General features: G+C 52.2%; 3 protein-coding genes across 3 annotated transcripts; 1 reads left to right on the forward strand and 2 right to left on the reverse strand.

Moving 5' to 3' along the window:
* Positions 1-936: 936 nt before the first annotated feature.
* MRPL9 (mitochondrial ribosomal protein L9) lies at positions 937-6734 on the reverse strand. Its single transcript, XM_058160827.1, has 7 exons — positions 6613-6734; positions 4881-5040; positions 4199-4323; positions 4038-4088; positions 2974-3075; positions 2215-2298; positions 937-1502 (listed from the first exon to the last, which is right to left on the reverse strand). Exons 1-7 carry the CDS (start codon positions 6715-6717, stop codon positions 1371-1373), a joined length of 759 nt encoding a protein of 252 aa, XP_058016810.1. The 5' UTR covers positions 6718-6734; the 3' UTR covers positions 937-1370.
* Positions 6735-6827: 93 nt separating this feature from the next.
* OAZ3 (ornithine decarboxylase antizyme 3) lies at positions 6828-11145 on the forward strand. The gene is given in 7 exon segments (XM_058160716.1): positions 6828-6902; positions 7834-7886; positions 8358-8418; positions 8420-8497; positions 9493-9668; positions 10206-10291; positions 10466-11145. Coding segments are annotated over 7 exon segments (651 nt in total). The 3' UTR covers positions 10588-11145.
* A 61-nt stretch (positions 11146-11206) lies between these two features.
* On the reverse strand, positions 11207-19949 carry TDRKH (tudor and KH domain containing). The gene is made up of 14 exons (XM_058160788.1): positions 19806-19949; positions 18844-19028; positions 17718-17824; positions 17396-17585; positions 16919-17058; positions 15676-15976; positions 14919-15088; positions 14627-14793; positions 13777-13844; positions 13452-13603; positions 13254-13352; positions 12457-12493; positions 12044-12110; positions 11207-11638 (listed from the first exon to the last, which is right to left on the reverse strand). Exons 2-13 carry the CDS (start codon positions 18968-18970, stop codon positions 12064-12066), a joined length of 1605 nt encoding a protein of 534 aa, XP_058016771.1. The 5' UTR covers positions 18971-19028; positions 19806-19949; the 3' UTR covers positions 11207-11638; positions 12044-12063.
* Between the last annotated feature and the right edge of the window lie 261 nt (positions 19950-20210).

Genomic DNA, 20210 nt, shown 5'->3' on the forward strand with positions numbered 1-20210 from the left:
TCTCTGCTTTTAAGAGGTGGGGGGGGGGGGCTGGCAGGCAAACTTTTCCCGTTATCTTCCTGACGGAGGAGGGTCAACATGGGGAGGGGTGGGTGTGTGGGTGGGTTGGCCTGGCAGCTTTTGTGTTCCCTTGGGGTGGGGGTGGGGAGACAGGAGGAGAAGGAGGAGAGGAGCATGGGTGGGCATAAATTAACCAGCAGTAGACCCTGCCAAGGGACAGGACACAGACCGGGGCATCTTGTTCCCGTCGGTGCCGAGACGGGACTGTTAATGCAACGAGGGACGATTGTGCAACAGCAGCTTTGCGACGTCTGGAGATTGTTGCAAACAGGCCATTCCAGGACGTGCCCCCCCACCCCGTTGTTTCCCGCAAGGAGCCTGGCACACCAGGGGGGCGCAGCGAGGTTAAGAAAGAGGCAAAGATGGCTTTACCCCCACCCCACCCCAAAAAGAAAGGAAACAGCCATTTTCACTAACTGTTGCAAGGTCCCGAGTTCAGATTCAGACGTATTTGTGGGAAAACTCTTCCTGGTTTGTTGTTGTTTTTTTGCAACTAAGTTTAGCCGAATAATTAGCGGCGCTTCAAGCACGAGGGGACTTTAAAAAAAACCGAGCAGAAGCTGGTTTGATTTAGCTATCAACCCGACCGCCCCGTCCTGCCGATTTTAAACTCGGGAGCTTCCAGGCTGCAGATATTTTTAACGGGTCGTTCTTTTTTGAGTTTTAACGGGTAACTCTTTCGAATTTCAGTGGATAATTCTCATTTGAGTTTGCTCGAGGCTTGCAAAGTCACCGCCGGGCGTTTCTGCTTCTAACCACCGATCCTGGTATTCGGTCTCAGGCTAAGTCAAATTTCCCCGTTACGTTGCTGGGCGAGTCCCGGAAAAAATAAATAAATGACCCCCCCCTCCCTTGAGCAAGAAGCCACTCAATTCGAGCCATCAAGCTTTGCTTTTATCAACCACAACCCCTTTCAAGCAGCAAGGCAGGACTATAGATTTTGCCTACCATTAAAAGTTCAGAAGCCTTTAAAAGGCGCAGCTCTTCTTTCTAAAGGGGCCTTGCAAGCTGGTCATCGCCACGAAAAAGCAAATATCAATAGGTGGATGTTTTATTCACCGGTTCCCGCGGACCCTTCCCCGCTTCTGAGCAGGGCTGCTGGCCGGAGCACCCCGAACAGGATCCCCCTCGTCCGTCCGTCCGTCCCCCTGCGAGGTTTTAAGAGACACGAAGAGCTGCGGGCTTCACCCACCGTGCTCAGCTCAAGGAAATTCCCACTCCACCCACAAAAGGAGTTTTTGGCTAGAAAAAAAAAAAAGATCCTAAGCCGCAGAGAAAAGTCCCTTCCCAGCCTCTCTTCCGCGAAGGCCTCAAGGTTTTCCCGCTTCTCGGTCGACGAGTTCCGGTTCCTTCTGGGCGAGCCAAAGCCGCTGGCTGTTGGATTTCGGTTCGGCGAACGGCTGTACTGAGAGAGGGACGCGGACGGTGTCGAGGCCGTTCACCTGCAACGCAGGAGGAAGGGAAGAGAAGGGATGGAGAGCGTCCCGGAAGACCGAAGTGAATAAATTGGAAGTTCCGAGTACGAAAACTCAACTTCTCTGTTGGACCTGCGGCAGGCGCTTTTTAGGCTTTCAACGTTCTCTTTGGAGAAAGTGGGGCAGGCTTTTAGCCTCAGGGTGCCCCCCACTCCCCGATGCTCCATTCTGGCTACTTGGGCAGGTCTGGAAGCCAGGGAGGGGAGGGAAAAACCAGAGTTTCCGTTGCTTTTCTTGCAGACATTTTATTACCGAACTAGGTAACACTATCAGTGCTAATCTAACTTGGGTAGCGCCTGCAAGAAAACCACCCAGTTTGGAGAGCAACAAGGATCTCACAGTCCTCCTTCTCTACACAAACCTCTCTCCCTTCTAGCACTGATGATGTTACCTAGTTGGGTCATGAAACGTTTGCCAGAAAACCACCCTGCTTGGAGGGTTGCCACAGAGGGAAGACAAAGAGGCAACCTCTCCCTGCTTATCTGCCCTCCACAACTGCTGTCCAGAGGTAGACTATTCCTGCACAAAGAGGCTCCTTTGCTAATGGACCCATTTTGTTTTATTTTTTCATTTTTTCCCCCCTTTCTATGATACTGTCAAATCCCTCCCGTTTGGGGCCCTGCAGATTGCCAGGTTTCCGAGCCACAAAACCTCGCAGAAAGTCCGAGAGGGAGCTTACCGTAACTTCGCACCAGTAGCTGCCCAGTTTGGTGATGGGTTCTTCCGGGAGAGTCAGCGCCTGCGGGGGCACTACAACTCCCAACTGGAGAAGAAGAAAAAAAAACACAGAAGAGGGGGACATACAGCTCCTTAAAAATAGGGTTGCAAATGCGTTTCAAAATTGCATTTCCCTCTAAAACGGGGTGGGAATTTTGATCACGTATAACCGAGGGGATGTTGTAACTGAAAAACGGTCATAAGTCAGTGCTGTTGTAACTTTGAACAGTCACTAAACGAACTGTTGTAAGTCAAGGACTTACCTGTATTAAGGCTGACGTCTCCATTAGTCCCACGTGAAATAAACACAAACAGATAAAACACCCCCTCACCAGCAACCACCAGACCAAAGAGCAGAGATTAACACCACAATCAACACTAGAACTAGCACTCTTGACAATACCCCATTCAAAGAATTACCATTGCAAACAGACTAACAACAAACCATCACTTAATAATATAAGAGCAAACCCCACACCCTTCTGAGACTGATGATGTTACGTAGCTGGGTAATGAGACGTCAGCAAGAAAACCACCAAGCTCAGAGAGCGTCAAGATTTGGGGTTCTCCTCTTCCCTTCACATCCGCCGCCTCCTCCTCTCTGCAAACCCCACTCCCTTCTAGCCCTGATGGTGTTCCCTAGCTGGGTTATGAAACGTCAGCAAGAAAACCATCCAGCTCAGAGAGGCTCAAGGACCCCCCACAAATGTATAAAACTCACGTTTCGGAGGAAATGCCGGCAGACAATTTCTTTCGTCAGCTCCCACTGGTCACACTCGTTCACGCCGATCTCCAGGGTGCAATTCTTCAGGAACCGGACAGTCTAAAGAAAACAGTAAATCTTAACAGTTGGACAACTAAGGGAAAGAGAACCCAGTCCCAGCCGTTTTAGCTAAAGTTCTTCCAAAACATGACCAGAAATGAGAAAAAAAAACCCAACAAGTATATATATTTAACAACTCTGAATTTGCTAACAACAGCTTAGGTTTTGGGAGAAAGGAGGGAATAGGAGTAAAATTATACACCCTGCTCTAGTGGCAATTCTTGCTGGGAGAGTCAGAGATAGATAATAGATAGATAAGATGATAGATAGATAAGATAAAGAGAGATACCAGAGATAGACAGATTGATAGATAGCTAGATGGATGGATGGATGATAGACGGATGGATGGATGAATGGTGCAGTGACCTAGAGGTGGAGCTCTCACACATCACAATCAGGAGGCTGTGAGTTCGATCCTAGGTAGAGGCAGGAATTTCTCTCTCTGGGCACACTGAGAATATATCTGCTGAACAAAGCTCAGCATTGGCGACAGGAAGGGCATCCGGCCAGTAAACGCTCAGCTCCATTCAGTTGCCCAGACTCCACACCGATGCATGGGATTATGGGGTTGTTAAAAGAGGATGATAGGATGGATAGACAGATAGATATACTGTAAACTAGACTAGACTAGACTTTTTTAATTGACCAAGTGTGATTGGACACACAAGGAATTTGTCTTGGTGCATAGGCTCTCAGTGTACATAAAAGAAAAAATACGTTCATCAAGAATCATAAGGTACAACACTTAACGATAGTCATAGGGTACAATGATGATAAATAGGATATAGATAATAAGATAGATAGATAGATAGACAGATAGATGGATGGGTGGATGTTATGGATTGCAGCAGCTTCTCCACAATTCAGCTTTCAAATAAAGCTCACTCATCAATAATATTCAGACAACGTCAATTATCCTTCTGAAACAGGACTATTTGCCCACTAATTCTTCCCAGCCTCACCTTCATTCCGCTGTGGGTTTGTAATCTCGGCAGCTTTCCCTCTTCACGTAACTAAAACAGAAGAGGAGATGAAGGGGGGGGGGGAATATTAGATTTTTTTTCCTCTCATTTTTCCGGCTGCATACAAGGAGCCTAGATCCCATATGGCGGAGCAAACTTACTCGGTTTTCCTCTTCGAAAAACTTCTTGTTTTCGGGAGAGGCGTAAACGGCCCGGTTGTGGAACAGGAGATGGTTACGCCCGAAAGATCGGTGGACGAAGATGGTTTCGCCGCGGTTTCCAACGTCTGAAAATCGAGATAGGGAGAAAAATTTGGAGCCAGGCCTTCGTGTGTGTGTATGTGTGTATCTTGCCCTTGGCTCCTGCCTATGAACAGGTAGTCCTCGACTTACGTCACTGAACCAGGGGTCTCCAACCTTGGCAACTTTAAGCCTGGAGGACTTCAACTCCCAAATCTGGGAGTTGAAGTCCACCAGGCTTAAAGTTGCCAAGGTTGGAGACCCCTGCGCTAAAAGACTTTACCACGGCACCGAAAAAAAGCGACTTACGACCGTTTTTCACACGACCATGTAAGTGTGTCACGAGACAGAATTGGCAGCCGGCTCATATTTACGACGGTTGCAGCGTCCTGGGGGGGGTCGTATGATCCACTTTTGCAATCTTCTGGACAAGTAACGTCAGATTCGTTTAACGACCGTATTACTATCCGAACGGCCGCAGGGATTTCACTTCACAACAGGGGCAGGAAAGGCTGTGAAACTCAACTTAGGAAACGTCTGCCTTAAACCACGTAGGTCGAGGACTACCCCTGTGCGGAGTGCAGCGGCCGGAGGGGTCTCGTACCTTCCACTGGTTCGGTGAGGATGAGTTCGAGGGGCTCTTTGGGGCTGTGCTTGAGGTCCTCCACCAGGCGGAAGACGCGGTAACGGGTGTGTTTGATGCGAGGCTCCCGGCCTTTCTTGCCTAGCGGGACCTTCCACCAGCGCTCCACGATGACCGTCTCCTGCGAGGCAGAGAAGCCGGGGAAGGGTTCGGATACGGGGCTCCCCCAGAGCCTCTCGGCCGTCTGGCTCCATCCCATTTCCCAAACAAAAAAGGGGATTCATTTAACCGAGATTTTTAGCTACTTTGGGGAAAAGGCAGGACTTGCCATGTGGAGGTGAAGCAACCGGGCCAAAGAATCCCAGGGATGGCGGGGCTGGAAGAGGCCGAGTGGGGCTGACTGGGACCCCCAACCTCCAGGTGAATCATTTCCTTTTTCTTTTCCTTCCCTCCTCCTCTCTCTCTCTCCATCTTTCTTTTTGTTTTCCTTCCGTCTTCCCTCCCTCCCTATTTTTCCTTTTCTCCTCCCTCCTTTCCCTCCTCTTTCTCTACTTTTTTCAATGCAACTATCTCTCCTTTTCGCTTCTTTCATCCCTCCTCCTCTCCTTTTTTCTTTCCCTTCTTCTTCTTCTTTCACCTTTCCCTCCATTTTTCTTATCTTCCTCCTTATCTATCCATCCATCTCCTTCCTTCCTTCTTCCATCCTTTCTTTTTCTTCTCTTCCTTTTTCTTCCCGCTTCCCTTTTCCTTCCTTCCCTATCCATCGCCTTCCTTCTTCCCCCTCTCCCTTCCTTCCTCCCTCCCCTTCCCTATCTATCCATCCATCTCCTTCCTTTTTCTTTTTTCCTTCCTTGTCCTCCTCCCTCCCTCCCTGTTTCCTTCCTTCTTATCTATCCATCCATCTCCTTCCTTCCTCCTTTCCTCTCTCCCTCCCTTTTTCTTCTCTTCCCTATTTATCAATCCATCTTCCTTCCTTCTTTCCTCCCTCCCTCCCTCCCCTTCCTCTTCCCCATCCATCCATCCATCTCCTTCCTTTTTCCCTCTCTTTTTCTTCTCTTCCTTCCTCGTCTTCCCTCCTCCCTCCGTGTCCTTCCTTCTTATCTATCCATCCATCTCCTTCCTTCTTCCCTCTCTCCCTTCCTTCCCTCCTCCCTCCCTTCCTCTTCCCTATCCATCCATCCATCTCCTTCCTTTTTCCCTCTTTTTCTTCTCTTCCTTCCTCGTCTTCCTCCTCCTCCGTGTCCTTCCTTCTTATCTATCCATCCATCTCCTTCCCTCTCTCCCTTCCTTCCCTCCTCCCTCCCTTCCTCTTCCCCATTCATCCATCCATCTCCTTCCTTCCTCCTTCCCTCCCTTTTTCTTCTCTTCCTTCCTTCCTTTTCCCCTCCCTTCCCTGTTTATCAACCCATCTCCTCCCTCCCTTCCTTCCAACAATCTCTCTCCTTTTCTCTTCTTTCCTGCCCCCTCCCTCTTTTTCCTTTTCTCTTCTTCCCCCTTTTCTTTTCCTTCCTTCCTTCCTTCCCATCTTATCCGTCTCCAGGCAGCCCATTCAGGCGACCCAGCCTCTCCCAGCCACCCCCCCACCAGCACTCTTTGGCCTTGGGCAGCATCGCAGTTCCCATCCTGCCCAGCCCTCCCCGTCCGCACCGTTCTCTCCTGGTGGTCCCCCATCCCTTCCCACCTCCCCGCCCTTCCCAGCCAGAACGGACCCCCGAAGGTGCTTCCAAGCCCGGCCCGGCCCTGCCGCGCTCACCCGCGGGGCCGAGAGGTGCAGCAGCCCCCTGGGCCGGAGGAGGAAGAGGGGAAGAGACCCCGCCGGCGCCCCCATCGCCGCCCGCCACAGCCCAGCCGCCATCATGGCTCCCGCCGCCCTGCTGCAGGCCCCTCCTCCCCCGACGACTGCGCAGGCGCCGAAGGCCCGCCAGGCCGCGACTAAGCCCCGGCCTCGCGTAGCGCCGCCTGCCGGGCATGGCCCTCTCCCCGCGGGTGGCGGCACCACGGCAGCCCCCGGCTTTTGGCTCGGCCGGGCCGGAGGGATACCGAGTGAGAGGGCTTGCCTCTCAATGCAGGGCTCTAGTTGCCCCTGAGCGTGGCCAGAGCGCTTCCTCCTCCCCCCGCCCGCGCCGCCACGAATGCAAAGCTTTAATGGGGTGGGAGTGAAGGGGGTCTCTGAGCATGTGAAGAGGGCTGTGTCACCAGCAAAGGCCTCCTGCCTCCCAGCCGTGGATGCAAAGTGTAACAACGTGATAGTCCTACTGTCTCCTTTCATTATATCCAATTTATACAGTTATTACATGCTTATACTCATGTATATGCTTATATGTTATATAGTTGCTTCATGCTTATGCTTATGTATGCTGTTATGACAATTAAAGTAAATAAATAAAATATATAAAATAGTCGAACAGCAGTCTGAGCACGCACAGAGGGCTGTCTGCCCAACAGAAGGGAACAGTGCCTCTGAGCATGCACAGAGAGCTTTTTCCTCCTGAACACGAGAAACGCCCCAAAGATCCTCTAATTGGGGGGGGGAGGAGGTATAAAAAGCTTCTTTCCTTCCAGTACAGAATTCCCCAAAGCCTCTGAGCACGTACAGAGTGTTTTTCCCCCCACAACCCCGTGCCTTTTAATCTTTGAAAACAAGACACCCAAGTGGCTATAAATGGGGTTATAAATGGGGTGACCCATCAAGCCATCCCACCCCTCCCCATAAACCAGTTTCCAAGGGGGGGGTGTCATGTAGACAAGCCACTATGGGAGGGGCCAGAAGTGGGAGGAGCTTAGCATCATGGTCACAATGGAGAGGGGTCTGTTGTGCCTCCGGTTGCGGGTCACAATGGGGCCCTTGACTTGGGGCCCTTGCCCTCAGGGGCCAACTCATCCCTGGGCAGATGCCACCCAACAGCCAGAGATCGTCCAGGGACCTCGCTGCCTGCTTTGGGGCGACGCTAAGCCTGCTTGGACCCCCCCTTAGAGCTTCATCCGAACTTCGCGCCCTCGAGGAAAAATGACCCCCTCAAACAGCGAGTGAGCCTCCACAGCGCCATCTGGGCACCGCTGACCGTCACAACTGGCTCACTCGAGGCTAAGCCAACAATCGTGGCTTGCTGACCCCTGGTGGCCAAAACCTGGCAGACCTAGATCCTTTCCCCGTTCAGCCCCGGCCGACTCATTTGGATTGCTGGGATGCTCGCTGGCAAGAGGAAAATTAAAATTTTACACTCCGGTTGTTTTGCCAGTCCGACGGCCCGCGACGCAAACCAATGGCTTGTTCTTGGATAACCCAAGATCGCCCAGAAGGCGAGAGAAATGGGAAACCATTTCAGCTTTGGCTCTTGCATTTCACACACGCTTTGCAAACCTTGTTTTGGTCAGTTTGCAAACTGTTCACGTTTGCAGCTTGGGGGTGGTGGTGGTGTGTTAAATAAAAAAATTTTTTTTCTTTTACAAAATGTGAAGGATGGAAACATGCTAGTTTTTCTCTTCTCCTCTTGCCAGGGCAACCCTTGCCCACCCCGAAACTTTGAGTACCCGTCCTCGCTACTGCCCGCAGTGCTCCTGAGTTCGAGGGTGCCAGCCCCAACCGGCCCGGCCCCAGCGACCCAGCAGACTGGCTGAGCCCGACCGAGATCTACAAGGTAAGGAATCCCCACCATATTATCTGACATCAGTACAATTGAGCGGGTTCAGAAGTATTTCTCAAGAAAAGTCTTGCACTCTTCTGGACACAATAGAATTCCTTATACTACTAGGCTCGAAATTCTCGGTTTGGATAACTTAGAACTGTGTCGCTTGCAGTCAGACTTAGGTATTGCATACAAAATTATATGTAGTAATGTTTTACCTGTTTTTTGTTTTAATTGCAATAATACGCTTGCTAACAACCGTTTTAAACTCAATGTAAATCGTTCTAAACTTGACTGTTAAAAAATGGTTTTCGTAATAAGAGTTGTCAGCCTGGAATACATGATTCAGTATTAGTACTACAGATTGACTTCCGTGGACCTTACTTCATACTTACGGTAAGTGGTCAGTAGAGGAGGGGGGGTGTCGTGCTTAAGTGCACTAACGTGCCTATTGTCCCTATCATTGTTATTTTTATTCTTTTATTCTTGTTTTCGTTTTTGTTTGACAAATTCCAATAAATAAATCTACAAAAACTCAAGTTTCAAACCAAGCGTTAGTGGAAGAGGATGATGGGCACTGTAATGCAGACCTGCTGGGAAGACTCAGCTTTTTCAAACTTGGTTAACTTTCAAGATGACTGGACTTTTAATTCTGCTTTTTCAAACTTGGAACTTTATGAGTGGTCTTCAACTCCCAGAATTCCCTAGCCGGCGTGGCTAGTTGGGACAGCAGTCCTATTGGGAAGAACCTGCTTTTTCAAATGTGCCAACTTTAAAATGACTGGACTTTTGACTCCCAGAATTCGAAGTCCAGCCATCTTAAAAGTTGCCAATTTGAAAAAAAAACCACACTATTTATACTGCCAGACGATTATGATTCTCCCTTAGAAGCAGACAACTGCTTTAAAGAAAAAGGAAATATTTAATGTAGAAGCATGCAACTTTTCAATATAATGTCTGAAATCGCCTAATCGTTTCATGCTATTTTTCCATGCCTTCCTTAATAGGCTGCCAACCTCACTGTTTTTGCTAGTGACCGTCAACGCCCCGGCTGTCCAGTATGGCTGGATTTTCATTTCGCCCGTGGCAGCCAGGGTCCCAGTCACTGGCATGGTCTTCTGCAGGGACATACTCTTTTCCTGGATACCCCTCGGCTGGCGCTGGATTTCAACAGCCGGGAAAGGTGAGGCGGCAAAATCCGTGTTTAAAATGCAGGGGGGAAAAAAAAAGGTGGCATTTTGTACCAAGGTTTGGCATTCAGGGGAAGGAAGGAAAGTCTAGTGAAGAGAAGGACCAGGGGAGACAGGAGAGCATCTTCCAATATTTGAGGGGCTGCCAGAGAGGAGGAAGGGGGTCAAGCTATTCTCCAAAGCACCCAAAGGCCAGACAAGGAATAAAATGGATGGAAACTGATCAAGGAGAGATTCAACTTAGAAATAAGGAGAAATTTCCTGACCGTGAGAACAATCCACCCATGGAACAGAAGTTGCCTTCGGAAGTTGTGGGAGCTTCATCCCTGGAAGCTTTCAAAGAGAGACTGGACTGCCATTGTTCAGAAATGGTGTAGGGTCTCCTGCTTGGGCGGGGGTTGGACTAGATGACCTACAAGGTCCCTTCCAACTCTGTTAATCTGATTCGATCAAGACAGTCAGGAATCTTTCCTTTGCAAGGTTGGGTTATTATAAAACTTGAACGGCTGACCGTCTGTCTGATCCTATAGCTTGACCGCTACGCTGGAATACATTGAAGAAAAAACAGAGGCTGACCAAGTGCTGGTGAACTTCCATAAGGCTCGGCGAGACAGAGGTAAAGTAAGAGCTTTTAAATTTTTTTAAATTCTGGTGGTTTGAGCCTGGGAGCGAATTTCCAAGCCGGGGGTGGGATTGAATCCGAGCTGCAAATCTATACCCCGCAAAACAGCTCAGGCCATCCCTGCACCCGCTCGCTAATCCTGCTTTCTTTCCCCTTCTCCCTTTTAAGGCGACTTGCTACGAGCTTTCGGCTTCCTGGGTTTCGAACTCGTGGCCCCAGACCACCCTGGCCTGCCCCCCTGGGAAGACACCATCTTCATGGCTTACCCCCTGGAACGCGATCTCAGCTGAAATCCCCAACCAAAGCAGGAATGACACTCGTGGGGGCCGGAGGCAGGAAGGGCCGGTGCTGATGGGGGAAACCCACCCCCTGCCCCGGTTCGAAGCAGCGTGATTTCAGAGCCCTCCCCCAAAAAAGGCATTAAAGTGGCATGAAAGCTTAGCAGCTTATGAGACGAGGGAGGGAGAGAGGGAGGGAGGGGTATGAAGTTATAATAGGGGAGAACCTCACCCCTCCTGCCCTCCAAATCTTCCGTCCCATCCCAAGACAGATCGGTTTGTGGCTACAAGGCCTGCAGCATCCTTGACTTTTCTCCCGACAACCCACAATTCTGGGGCTGAAATCATCTCCACACACATCCACACACACCCCTGGCTGCATTTTTGACTCGGGGAAAGGAACTGCTAAACACCAGCTTTTTATTTCAGACAAAATATATATATATATATATAAACTGAGACATCTTGGTCGCTGCAGCCGTCTCATCGCTGCCCTTTGCGTTTTAAACGCTTTTGAGTTGCTTTCCAAAGTGACCTCTTGCAAAACAAACTCTTCCTTCACCCCCTAGATATTATCCCTGTCCTTTTAGACCCCCGTTTCCCCCCCCTGCCTTCCACCCACCCACCCCGTTTTGGACTCGCAATACAGGGCTGTCAGGCATTTGCGGCTTAAGGCCAAAGAAACGCAAGGCCACCCCAACCCTTCCAGACCGGTGGAGACCAAAAAAAAAGGGGGGGGTTTTTTAAGAAAAACGAGGGATGGACTCAGGGTCTTAACAGCCCAACGTGAACATAAACTCAGGTTTTGGGGGGCAGAAACACAGCCAGCCTCCTCCCATCTCTTGCGCAACTTCCCAGAGAAATGGCGATACAGAATGGCTGAAATTTGTTTAAAATCTCAGCTTGCCATTCAAAATCTACCCAGTGCAGCCAAACAGTGCTGTAGTGGAAGTCCCTTTTTTGGGGGGGGCGGAGTGCTGGCATGTCCCCCACAAGATTCCAAACGGTCCCTCCGGCGGGTGGGATCTTTCTGCGGTCCCTTCCAAGAAACAACTCCTTCAATCTGCAGCAAAGGAAAGGAAAAAATATGGGGAGAAGTTTAAGATCCACTCACTGGGAAAAAACAAAAAAAAAAACATCCGCTCCCTTCCCAGGTTGGATCTGGGATGCAAATTGCAATTAAGCCAGCCCCCAAATCCCGGGGCTGAGGAACCTGGTTTAGACCAAGCCATCATGGATTAAATTTTTCTAAATGCTAGATGGACACGGCCACATTGAGAAGGTGGAAGGATCTAGAATGCCCCAAATGGCTCTGAAAACCTCCCCCATTGCCGAGGACTTTCGAGAAGGCTATTAAATCTGGACTGGGATCTCTGCAAAATTCCACGATCCCAGATTGGGACCAAGCAATCCAAGCTGTCCCCCAATTTATTCTTGGTGCACAATCACCCAACGTTTTACTCCTCACCTGCCTTCCTTCGGAGGCTCTCATAGCATCACCGAGTTCTCCTCCCCTTCCGACACAGAGGCCATCTCTGCGGGATCAAGAGACAAGACTGGCATTTTTGGGGGGTGGAGGGGAGGGTAGGAAAAAGGGGGTGGGGGGGCGCTGGGAGAGAGAAGGATCCCGCAGGAGGCCAGGAGTTTGTTTATAGCCAGCAGGGAAAACATAAAATGGGTTGGAAGAAAAATACAAGTTGCTTTTGAGAGAGAGAATAAGAAACTCAGCAATCATTGGGGGGGAGGGGGAATTTTGAGCCCCTTTGTCTGATCCAACCAGGGGCAGGCCGTGGCCCTCTGCAGTTGTGGGTCCTTAGGATCCGGTGGTCGAAAGTCCGCACGCCGGCTGAGTGGCATTTCCTCAGTACTCTCATTGCGTACCTGACAGATTCTCCGATGACATCCCTGCAGAGGTTCCCTAAGGAGATAAGGGGCGGGAATTAATATTGTAATAATATATTAATCAATATTCAATTGGGGGGGGGGGTAGCATGTATATATGTATTGGTGTCTTTTTTTTTAAAGCACCTTTTAAAAAATATTTTGTGTTTTTGTTCGGAGGTTTTGTTTTGTTTTGGCGACTTTTCGAAATTTTGTGTTTTAACTTAACTACTGAATAAAATAAAAATCTTGAAAAAGAAAAAAAGGAAAGCTATAGGCAAACCTCCACACACACACCCCCGCCCCAAACTCTTCTCCTTTTACTCATGATGCAGCTCCGGTCTGCACAAACGGGAAGGGACCACCAGAATCACCGATGGTGCCTCCTCCAAGCTCAATAGCAACTAGGGGAAGATTTTAAATCTTATCATATCTGGCTTTTTTTTTTTGCTGCATTGGGAGCCCCCTTCGTCCTTAAGTTTGCAGGTCAATTTTTGCAAATGTTGATTTTTGTTATTAAAAAAATTCCTATCGGGCAGGGGGGGTTGGACTAGAAGATCTCTAAGGTCCCTTCCAGCCCCCTTTCCTCTTTTCACTTCCTTTCCTTTTCCTCTTCTCTTCCTTTCTTTTATTTCCTCTTCCTTTCCCTCCCTCCCTGTCCTTCTTTCCTATTCTTTATACTATCCTAATCCATCCCTATCCTATATAGACCTCATGTGGACTAGCCGCATAGCCACTGCCGGCCAAACCAGCCAACCCCCCCAAAAAGAGGCGGGAGCCACATCCTGATTACTAACCAGGTTTCCGAGCGGCTCCTGCGAGGTGTCCTCATCTTCGTCCGAGAGCTTCCGTACCGCGTAGCCCAACCGGATCAGTTCCTCTCCCACGTCGATAAACTGGGGAAGAGAAGCCGGGTTGAAAAGCTGCCAAAACTGACCCCTGAAAGCCGTTTTGGTTTTTCCCTTTGAAGATCCAAGCCGGGACTGGCCCCTTACCTGCCCGTCGGCGGGCTTGAACAAACGGACGTACGGCCGCACGCTGCTGCCCACGGGCACGTAGGTGCAGATCTTGCAAAACACCGGTTTCCACTGGGCGCAGTGGGTCAGGCGGTCAAACTCATCCAGGGCGGCCTCTTCCCAACGCGGCCCTAGAAGGGAAGCCATCAAAGGTCAAAGAAGATGAATTAAACTTCTGTCGAGGTCCCCGCCACCCTTGGGAGCGGCTGGCTGTCCCAGAATTCCCCAGCCAGCAAATAAGCTTTTAAGATGAGTGGACTTCAACTCCCAGAATTCCCCAGAAAGGAATAAGATGGAGACTCACCACTAGTAGGGGCCACACCGGCCAAGCTGCACTCAATGGCCTGGAAGGGGAGGCCTAGGAAATCACTCCTTCACACACACCCCCAACAAAAAAAAAAGGGAAGAAAAAAAAGTTAAGAGGAGGAGTAGAAGACCCACAAATTCTGGCCACCCCATCCCAGTTCTCACCCCAATATTCTGTCGCTCGGTTGTTCTTTGCCCCAAAGGATGAACTTTCTCGCCACGGTCGCTAAGCGAATCACGGCGGTTATTAAGTTAGTTAACGTTTCTCACTGCAGGCTATCAAGTCTGTCCGGCAGGGAGATGAATAGTTGTCTGCCACACCCCTGCCTTTTATCCCCCGAGCTAGGGGTGGGACTTCGCTAGCAGCGATGGCTCTTCCGTCCCAAGGACCGGCCCATAGATTTCCACTGCTCTCCTCTCCTCTGTGCATCTGCCTGTCAGGCACTGAACCCAGCTGTTCCTCCTCTTCCTCATCAGCCACCTCCAGAGCTGGGGGCTGTTGACTCTCCATCTAAGGGATGACTGACGGCCCGGGCTCTGCCTCTGCCTCTGCCTCTGCCAGCTCCATTCCCTCTTCCCCCTCGGAGCTCTCAGGTTGCCTTGATGCTGACCCTTATCCCACGCTGCCTCCTCCTCCTCTTCCTGCAGATTGGGCTGATGGAGGGGCTGGTGGCCCTGCCAAACTTTGGTTTGCTCAGGCAGGACGAGCCCAGCTGACGTCCTTCAAGAGCTTCAAACTCCGACGTCTCCAACTTCTCGCTCTCGGCCACGACCACCGAGGACCCCCAAGACCTGAATTTCCAGATCCCTCATTGGAGGGACTACGATACCCCAGATCCATCCCTTACCGCAACAGCCGCAGCTTCTCCAGGGACACCTCTCCGTTGTCCCCAAAATCCACGTAATAAATATCCAGGTTGCCGTTGTCCAAGGTCCCCAGGACCTCGGCCCGATACCAGGAACGGTCTTCGGGGTAGTAGGTGGCTACGATGTCCCCCACCTGCACACTTTCCAGCTGGGGGGAGGGAAGAGATGAGAACAGGGGTGATGCCCGGGGGGGGAGGAGGGATGGAAAGCTACACAGCCTTCCCACATTGGGGTCCCGTCCCCCCAGCTCCCCGCTTCCGGAAGGGCCCTCACCTCGCCGTCATCGTTGTCCTCGTAGTATTTTGTCATCTCCTGGATGAGTTTGTCCAGGTGGAGCGCTTTTACGCCGATAATCTGGATCCAGAAATGGCTGGGATTCTCCGAGGCCGAGACGTAGACCTCCAGGTGGTCCTTGGCATGGATGCTGAAATCTGGGCTGGGGACTGAGAGGCAAGGCAGATGGGTTAGGGAGTCGTGGACTTACCTGTATATGTTGAAGGCTGGATGGGTTATAGAGGCTCCCATTCCAAGCCAGGAGTGGCCCGTCAGGTCTCCAAATGGATCGTGTTTCAAAATACAGGTTAGGTCCTCGTCTAACAGCCGCAATTGAACCCGGCCCTTTTGCTGTTAAGGGAGACACGGGTTCCGTGAGTTTTGCCCTATTTTACAGCCTTTCTCGCCGCGGCCGTTAAGCGAATCGCTGCGGCTGGTAAGTTAGCCCTCCCGGTTAAGTGAGCCCGTCTTTCTCCCGCCGATTTCCCTGCCGTCAGGAGGTCGCAAAAGGGGATCGCACGACCCCCCCCGGGGGACGCTGCAACCGCCGGAAACCCGAGTCAGTTGCCCAGCGGTCTGAATTTCGACCAATGGGAAGGCTGCAACGGTTGTGGGCAAAACGGTCGCAGGTTAGTTGCTTTTTTACGGCCGTAGTTAACTTCCAACAGTCACTAAGCGAACTGTCACATTTAAGTGGCGGAGACCCCGCCCGATCCTCCAGGTCCCGAAGCAGTCTACCCTCCATTTCGTTGCTCACCTTCAAAGACGGAGCTCAGTGCAGGCCAGGGGTTAATCGGGGACTCTGCTCCGCTCGACTCTGGACGATCCCCCGAGCGATAATCCGGCGGCCCGTCGCCAGCCTCTTGGCAGAGGTGCCCAAGTTCCGGCGTCCGACTGCGAGGTTCCGCGTGCGAGTAAGGCTGCTGTCCCGAGTCGCCGGCCGCTGTCATCTCCCTCCGGGTGCCCAGCGGCTGCTTGCGCTGCGAACGTGCCGACACCGACTGCAGCAACCTACTGCGGAAAGCTTCGTCCTCCGACAGTTTCTCGCGGATCAATTCCTGCCGGCAGAAAATGGGTCAGGGGGAGTATCTGCTCCCAAGCCCCCTGGGGCCCCTCATTTCTGTTCTCCATTGGCCCTGGATTCCCTCCGGCCGGGCTCTCTGAAGATGATGGGAACCGTAGCCTTGAATGCTTGGAGGGAACGGTGTGCAGTTTTTTGTACAACGCCCTTACGAGGTAGGCTACATCGCTTCCCAGAAGAGGCTCAGGAAGGAAGGTCGCCCCCCCTTGCCACTCTCAAACGAGGGAGGGGGCAACCTCAGCAACCCCCTCCCTAAGGGGTCCAGGGCATTATAGAGGCAGCATCGCGAGGGGCCCAAAGTCGTAAATTTAAAACTCTCCGACACAATTCAATGACGTGAATTATATGACCCTCCTTTTGTGACCTTCTGACCAGCAGTCATTGGGGGAAGCCAGATTCGCTTTAACAACCGTGTTCCTAACTTAACTGGAGTGATTCGCTTAACAACCGTGGCAAGAAAAGTCAGAAAATTTGAGTGGTGCGGTGGCCCAGAGGTGGAGCCCTCGCCTCACAGTCAGGAGGCTGTGAGTTCGATCCTAGGTAGAGGCAGCTATTTCTCTCTTTGGGCACACTAATGTATCTGCTGAACAAAACTCCGCACCGGCGACAGGAAGGGCATCCGGCCAGTAAACACTCAGCTAGCTCCATTCAGTTGCCCAGACTCCACCCCACAAGGGGTTATGGAATCGTTAAAAGACGACAATAAAGAAGAAAAAAAAAGTCAGAAATTAGGCAACAAATGTCTCGCTTAGCAATAGAAAATTCGGGTTCGATTGTGGCTGTAGGTCGAGGACTACCTGAACCATAAGCTACAACACTTTTCCACCCCATCTCGGGTTCGAGATCCGGTGGTTCACACACTCAAGAGGCCGCGAGGCTGAGAGAAACCCACCCTGGCTTAAGGGGCAAAACTCTTTACCTTGGCAGCCTGGACTTCCTTGCGAGTCCCGGACAGGGTGACGACGCGGGTGAGCGACAGGGCCCCCTCCCCGTCGTGGTTGCAGTTAATCTTGGCCCCGGTGCTCCGGCATATGGCCTTCACCGTCTCGCCACCCTTCCCTGGAGGAAGAGGAAGAGCGACAGCAGCCGTGAGGGGCAAAGAAGGGGGAATCCAGCGTCTAGGAACAACCCCCTCCGTGGGATCTACAAGGCTCTCTGAGCTGGGTTGGTCTTCCTTGCAGACGTTTCATGACCGAACTGGGGAACGGCGTCAGTGCTAGAAGCAGGTGGGGGTTTGGAGAAGGATCAGCCCAGCTCTCCCGCTGCCGGCTTTCCCCAAACCACGCAAAGAAAAGCTTCAGGGTCTCCAGGGTGGGCCGACTAAAGACCACCAAGCCTTGCGGCCCCCCATCCCTACAAGGAAAGCTTCCAAGGGCTCTGGGGAGAAAAACGGTACCGATGATGCGGCCGATGGCCCGGTTGGGCACGGAGATCTTCTCCACTACGGGCAGGCTCTCCTCCAGGATCTGGTGGATGGCGGCTTTGGCCTTGCACACCTGGACGGGGGATCCCGAGATCCGGATCGTCCGCTCCTCGCCGGATTCCTCCAGATCGACGTTGATGCGGGCATGGGTGTCCTTCCGCAGCTGCGGGAGGGAGGGGAGAGGAGGGAAATATTGGGGGGGCTCATCCAGCTTCCCTGGTTCCCTTGCAAAAGGAGGAAGGGAAGGGGGGGTCTCTCCACCCCCCCACCAGCCCCCTCCCCTTTTTTCACTTGCCTGGTTCACTTTGGCCCCCTGCCGCCCAAGGAGGAACTTCACCGCCTCCTGGGGCACCTTCAGCATGAATTCAATTTCTTCCTCCCCCACGAAAGTCATCCGCTCTTCTGCGGGGCCACCAAGGAAGAAAGGAAAGCTGAAGACCTGAGATAGCCCCCCTCCCCACTTTAAGAGGTACCTAAACCTCCTAAGAATGAAGGTGTAAAAAAAGCCCCTCCCCTCCAGGGGTGAGTTTCACATTTTTTTTACTACCGGTTCTGTGGGTGTGGCTTTGTGGGCATGGCATGGTTTGGTGGGCGTGGCTTGGTGGGCATGGCAGGGGAAGGATACTGTAAAATCTCCATTCCCATCCCACTCCAGGGGAAGGATACTGCAAAATCCCCATTTCCTCCTGATCAGGTGGGATTCGGGAGGCAGAGAATATAATTTTTACTACCGGTTCTCCGAACGACTCAAAATTTCCGCTACCGGTTCTCCAGAACTGGTCAGAACCTGCTGAAACCCACCTCTGCCCCCACCACAAAGCAAAAAGCTCCCCCCTCCCCCAGCCCATGAAGCCTGTGCAAACCTGCTAGAGACCAGCCTGCCTTTTCCAAAATTTAAATCTGGTGGGCCTGCCTATTTTATTTATGTATTTATATCCCTCATTATTTTTATACATAACTCCTGGCGGGGGAACATAGTCAACATGTCTTCCTCCTATTTCCCCCCCCCCACAACAACCACCCTTCGAGGTGGGCTGGGCTGGGCGAGAGAGGGACCGACTCCAAGTCACCCAGCCGGCTTTCATAGCTAAAGCAAGACTAGAATTCACTGTCTCCCAGTTTCTAGCCAGCTGTCTTAATCCCTAGACCAAACGGGTTCTTCCTTCCAGTCCAGGCTGCACACGACCCCCTCCTCTTTTTCTACTCTACCCCGCCCTCCTCCTTCTCAAAGCCCCCACCTCAACAAGACCCCCTCCTCTCCCCCCAAGGAAGGGAGGGAGGGACACGGGTGAATCCATCGCCCAGCAGGAAAGTCAAGGTTTGGCTGCCGACCATCCGCCCTGGGGATTCAGTTGGGCTTGGGTTTTTTTTTAATATTGCAAGGTGGGGGGGCGGTGGGGGGGGGCGGCTGGCACGCTCACCTTGATCCTCCCGGTACCGGCAGTATAAGATGTAGAGGATGGCAGCGCTGGCTGGGATGCCAAGGCCCAGGGCAACCTTCTGCAGACCGGTCAAGCCTCCACTCCAAGAGCTGCGCTGGTCAGCCATGGCTCTGAAACCTCTGGGGTGCGTGTGTGGAATTTGTGGGGGGGGGGGAGGTTCAGAGCTTGGGGGGGGGGAAGAGGCAGAAAAAAAACCAGTTAGGTTGCTTGCAAAGAGTTTGGCTTCCCAGCCATTTAAGGGGGTTCGGGAAGGGGAGGGAAGGAAGGAAGGAAAGAAGCAGCTCCGACTTCCTCCCTTCCTGCAGATCTCCCAAGGAATCCACCCAAGGAAGCCTGGATCCCCCCCCTTCCCCCACCCCCACTGCAGAACAAAACCAAAAATCTCTTATTGCAATTTTGTTTTGTTTTTGCAAATCCTGCCCAAAAGACGAACCCCAGAAGCCCGGAAAAAACAGCAGGGATGGGGGGGTGTGGAGCTCTAATGCAAAGCCAGGCATGGGCGCCCTTCCCCCCCCCCACAGGAAATATCCCCCCCCTCCTCTGCCCACTGATCATCTAAATTTTAAACCCTTCACAATTAGGAAGTTTTTGCTGGGGGTGGTGGTGGTGCAGGAGGGTGGGGGTTGGGCCCGTGCAGCCCTCCGTTTGGCTATCTCCTCCCCTCTCCCACCCTCGCAACCCCGGTAGACTGCCCCTGCCTCTGGAAGCTCCATTTCCACCCACCCACCCTGCAAAAAATGAGAAAGGGAAGCTTTTTAAAAGCTTTTTTTTTCCCCTGGCCTGGTTGAGGGGGGGGGTCTTCGCCGCTCTTTCTCTCTCCCCACTTCCTCCTCCTTTAAGGGTGCAGAGATATTGGGGAGGGGGGGCGTCGTCTCCCCCCTTAATTGGAATTTGACTCCAATTAACCCCACCCCTCTCTTTTGCATGCCAATCATTCAAACCCGGCTTGCGGCCGTCTCTTATTCCGAGAGGCTTGCTTGCAAACGGCGCATCCCCGGTGGGGGCGGGGTCCGTAGCCAAGTCCTCCCCGCGGTCCTCCCCCACTACGCCCCGCCCACAAGGCGAGCCCGACCTTCCCCAACCGCCTCCTATCGCCGTCTCCGCGCTCCGCCTCTGCGGGACCCGCTATTTATAACCTCTCGCTCCGCCCCCTTTTCCCCCCCGCGCGCCAGCCTTCCAGCCAATCGGCGGAGAGCGAGCTACCTGCCGACGGGTGGGGGGAGTCGGAAAGGAGCGGCCAATCGGAGAAACGAAGGGGCGGGCGAAAGGGTGAGAAGGGTGGCATTGGCCCTAGTTTAACCAATAGGCGATAGTGAGGGGGGGCAGACGGGAGCCAATCAGCAGCG

The sequence above is a fragment of the Ahaetulla prasina genome, chromosome 17, assembly GCF_028640845.1.
Source record: "Ahaetulla prasina isolate Xishuangbanna chromosome 17, ASM2864084v1, whole genome shotgun sequence".
Lineage (NCBI taxonomy): Eukaryota > Metazoa > Chordata > Lepidosauria > Squamata > Colubridae > Ahaetulla > Ahaetulla prasina.

Coding starts and splice junctions, on each gene's coding strand:
- TDRKH (XM_058160788.1), bottom strand. CDS start 18,970: ATGGCTGACCAGCGCAGCTCTTGGAGTGGAGGCTTGACCGGTCTGCAG. Junction 14,794..14,918: donor AGGACAACGATGACGGCGAG/GTGAGGGCCCTT, acceptor CCCTCCCCCCAG/CTGGAAAGTGTGCAGGTGGG. Junction 12,494..13,253: donor AGGAGCCGCTCGGAAACCTG/GTTAGTAATCAG, acceptor TTATCTCCTTAG/GGAACCTCTGCAGGGATGTC.
- MRPL9 (XM_058160827.1), bottom strand. CDS start 6,717: ATGATGGCGGCTGGGCTGTGGCGGGCGGCGATGGGGGCGCCGGCGGGG. Junction 5,041..6,612: donor TGCACCTCTCGGCCCCGCGG/GTGAGCGCGGCA, acceptor TCTGCCTCGCAG/GAGACGGTCATCGTGGAGCG. Junction 4,324..4,880: donor CCTCACCGAACCAGTGGAAG/GTACGAGACCCC, acceptor CTCGATTTTCAG/ACGTTGGAAACCGCGGCGAA.